Consider the following 2558-nt stretch of genomic DNA (forward strand, 5'->3'; position numbering starts at 1 on the left):
CCGCTGCTGTTTGTAAACCCTAAACCCTAAACCCTAAACCCTAAACCCTAAACCCTAACCCGCGCCCCCAACCCAACCCACCCACTCCACAAGCCTAAGGTCTTTGGCAGTCTGGAGAACTTGAACGAAGGGACTCTTCTGTTTCACGTGCTGGACCCCGCAAACCCTCCGCTGCTGTTTGTAAACCCTAAACCCTAAACCCTAAACCCTAAACCCTAACCACTGAACAGTACACACTGACACGTGACGCCAAAAACTAAGCAGGAAGCACTAAGCCACAAACCACAAAAACGCTGACCACAAATCACAAAACCCTAAACCCTAAACCCTAAACCCTCGTTGCCTGCGGTAGGTGCTTGGGCTGCGCCTCCATCGCGGGTTTTTTGTCTCCTTTTATTTTTTATTTTCTTTTTTGTCTCCTTTTAGCTTTTTTTTTCATTTTGGATTATCTGATGTTTGTTTTATTTATTTCTTTTTGTCTTTTACTTTTTTAAAATTTATTTTTTCTTCCGAAGGAGGTAAATGGAGTCAAAAGAAAGAAAAAAGAAAAAACAACTCCAAATTCTTTTTTTTTATTTCTTTTATTTCTTCTTTTCTTTTTCTTTCTTTATTGAAACAAAGAAAGCAAAAGAAAGAAAAAGAAAAGAAAGAAAAAGAAAAGAAGAAAAGAAAGAAAAGAAATGAAAAAGAATTTGGAGTGTCTGTACTGCTGCGTGTGGGGTGTCTGTACGTACAGCTGGAGGAAGCGCGGGCGCTGCCTCCGCATTTTTTGTCGCAGTTTTCATTTTTTTCATTTTCAAATAATTTATTTAATTCCATTCCATTATCTTTTAGCGAAGCAGCAGAAGTGGCCAAGTTGGGGGTTGATGTGCTGCAGCCCCTGGTCTCTTATCTGCAGCAAAAGGAGACAGAGCAGCAGCAGCAGCAGCAGCAGCAGCAGCAGCGCAGGTCTGTCCTCAGCGCCAGCATTGCCGACACCAGCAGCATCGCCTCCAGCAGCAGCAGCAGCAGCAGCAGCAGCAGCAGCAGCAGCAGCAGCGGCAGCAGCAGCAGCAGCAGCTTCAATAATAAATTCTATGATGAATGTCTTGCCAACTTTTGTGAAATTTATAAAACAGAAAAACGCCCGCCCTTCAAACGCAGGCAAATCGCCCTCACCTCCCCCAGAGCCTTCTTTTGTGCGCCGAGGGTTTAGGGTTTAGGGTTTAGGGTTTAGGGTTTTGGGCTCAGGGTTTAGGGTTTAGGGTTGAGTGTTTGGGGTTTAAGGTGTGCATGCATGCGTTTACGCATACATGACGTTGCAGGGCTCTCTTGTGTCTTTTCATATTTAGGGTTTAGGGCTAAGGGTTTAGGGTTTAGGGTTTAGGGTTTAGGGTTTAGGGTTTGGGGGTTGCATGCGGCCACAGCTGCTTGTATGCGTCTCAGCCGCGTGTGTGCGTTACCGCTGGATCCCCCCAGCGCTCAGCGCTGAGGCTGTAGGGTTTAGGGTTTGGGGTTTGGGGTTTAGGGTTTAGGGTTTAGGGTTTAGGGTTTGCAGGCTCGCTGCAAGGCTCGAAGGCGTTTCGCGGGCTTTGTCTGCCGCACTACTGTTTGCTGCTGAGTTACCGAATTGGCCCCGAAAGGTTTTTTAGGGTTTACAACCCTGATGCAAAAATAGAATTAAAAAGTTGGATAGTCGGGGGTTTAGAGGAGCAGCAAACCCCCCAAACCCTAATCAAGGCCCAGGTCCTCAACCTCCGCAAGATGCCCCCTGAGCTCAAGGCAAACCCTAAACCCTAAACCCTAAACCCTAAACCCTGAACCCTGCCGGCCGGCGCGCACGCGCCGGCGGGGCCAGGCCCCGCGCCCGCAAACCCCAAACCCTAAACCCTAAACCCTCGAGGGAAGCTCCGTTAGCTGCGCAAAGACCGCTTTGGCGGTGAAGAACCAGGTCTAGGGTTTAGGGTTTGGGGTTTAGGGTTTGCGTGGAGCGGCGGAAAGATAGCTGCGGCGCGCAAGACCCAGGACGAGGGTTTAGGGTTTAGGGTTTAGGGTTTGTTTGCAGGCGGACTGGAACGCGTTGGTGGGGGGCTGCGGAGGGTTTGCTGCAGCAGGTGCTGCAGCGGGAGCAGCAGCAGCAGGTGCTGCAGCAGAGGTTTTCGTGGAAGGCAGCAAAGTTGCTGCTGCTGCGCTGCAGCAGCAAATTCATAATCTTATGCTTTCTTTCCTGGGGCCCCACTGGGTCTCTCTTTGCAAACTTCCTGCAGCCCATGTTTGGCCGGGGGGGGCCCTCGACGGAGACAGAGACATTATTGACTTGGAGGGCATTACCCACCTCATCGTAGGGTTTAGGGTTTAGGGTTTAGGGTTTAGGGTTTGGGGTTTGGGGTTTGGGGTTTGGGGTTTGGGGTTTGGGGTTTGGGTGGGGTGTGGTGGGGGTGCGCGCAGCGCGCAGGTGGTGTGCAGGTGGCGGAGGGTTTGGGGTTGTCTAGGGTTTAGGGTTTAGGGTTTAGGGTTTGGGGTTTGGGGTTGGGGCCTAGGGTTTAGGGTTTAGGGTTTGGGGTTGGGGCCTAGGGTTT

The 2558-nt window shown here is 50.5% G+C and overlaps 1 protein-coding gene across 1 annotated transcript; it reads left to right on the plus strand.

Moving 5' to 3' along the window:
* Nucleotides 1–834: 834 nt before the first annotated feature.
* Nucleotides 835–2478, plus strand: ENH_00036230 (hypothetical protein, conserved; the record flags this gene model as incomplete). The annotated part of the gene is made up of 4 exons (XM_013580444.1): nucleotides 835–1085; nucleotides 1426–1475; nucleotides 2045–2320; nucleotides 2428–2478. Coding segments are annotated over 4 exons (628 nt in total), but the record flags the coding sequence as incomplete, so codon positions are not given.
* Between the last annotated feature and the right edge of the window lie 80 nt (nucleotides 2479–2558).

This window comes from Eimeria necatrix, genomic scaffold (assembly GCF_000499385.1).
Source record: "Eimeria necatrix Houghton genomic scaffold, Enh_scaff2656, whole genome shotgun sequence".
Taxonomy (NCBI): Eukaryota; Apicomplexa; class Conoidasida; order Eucoccidiorida; family Eimeriidae; genus Eimeria; species Eimeria necatrix.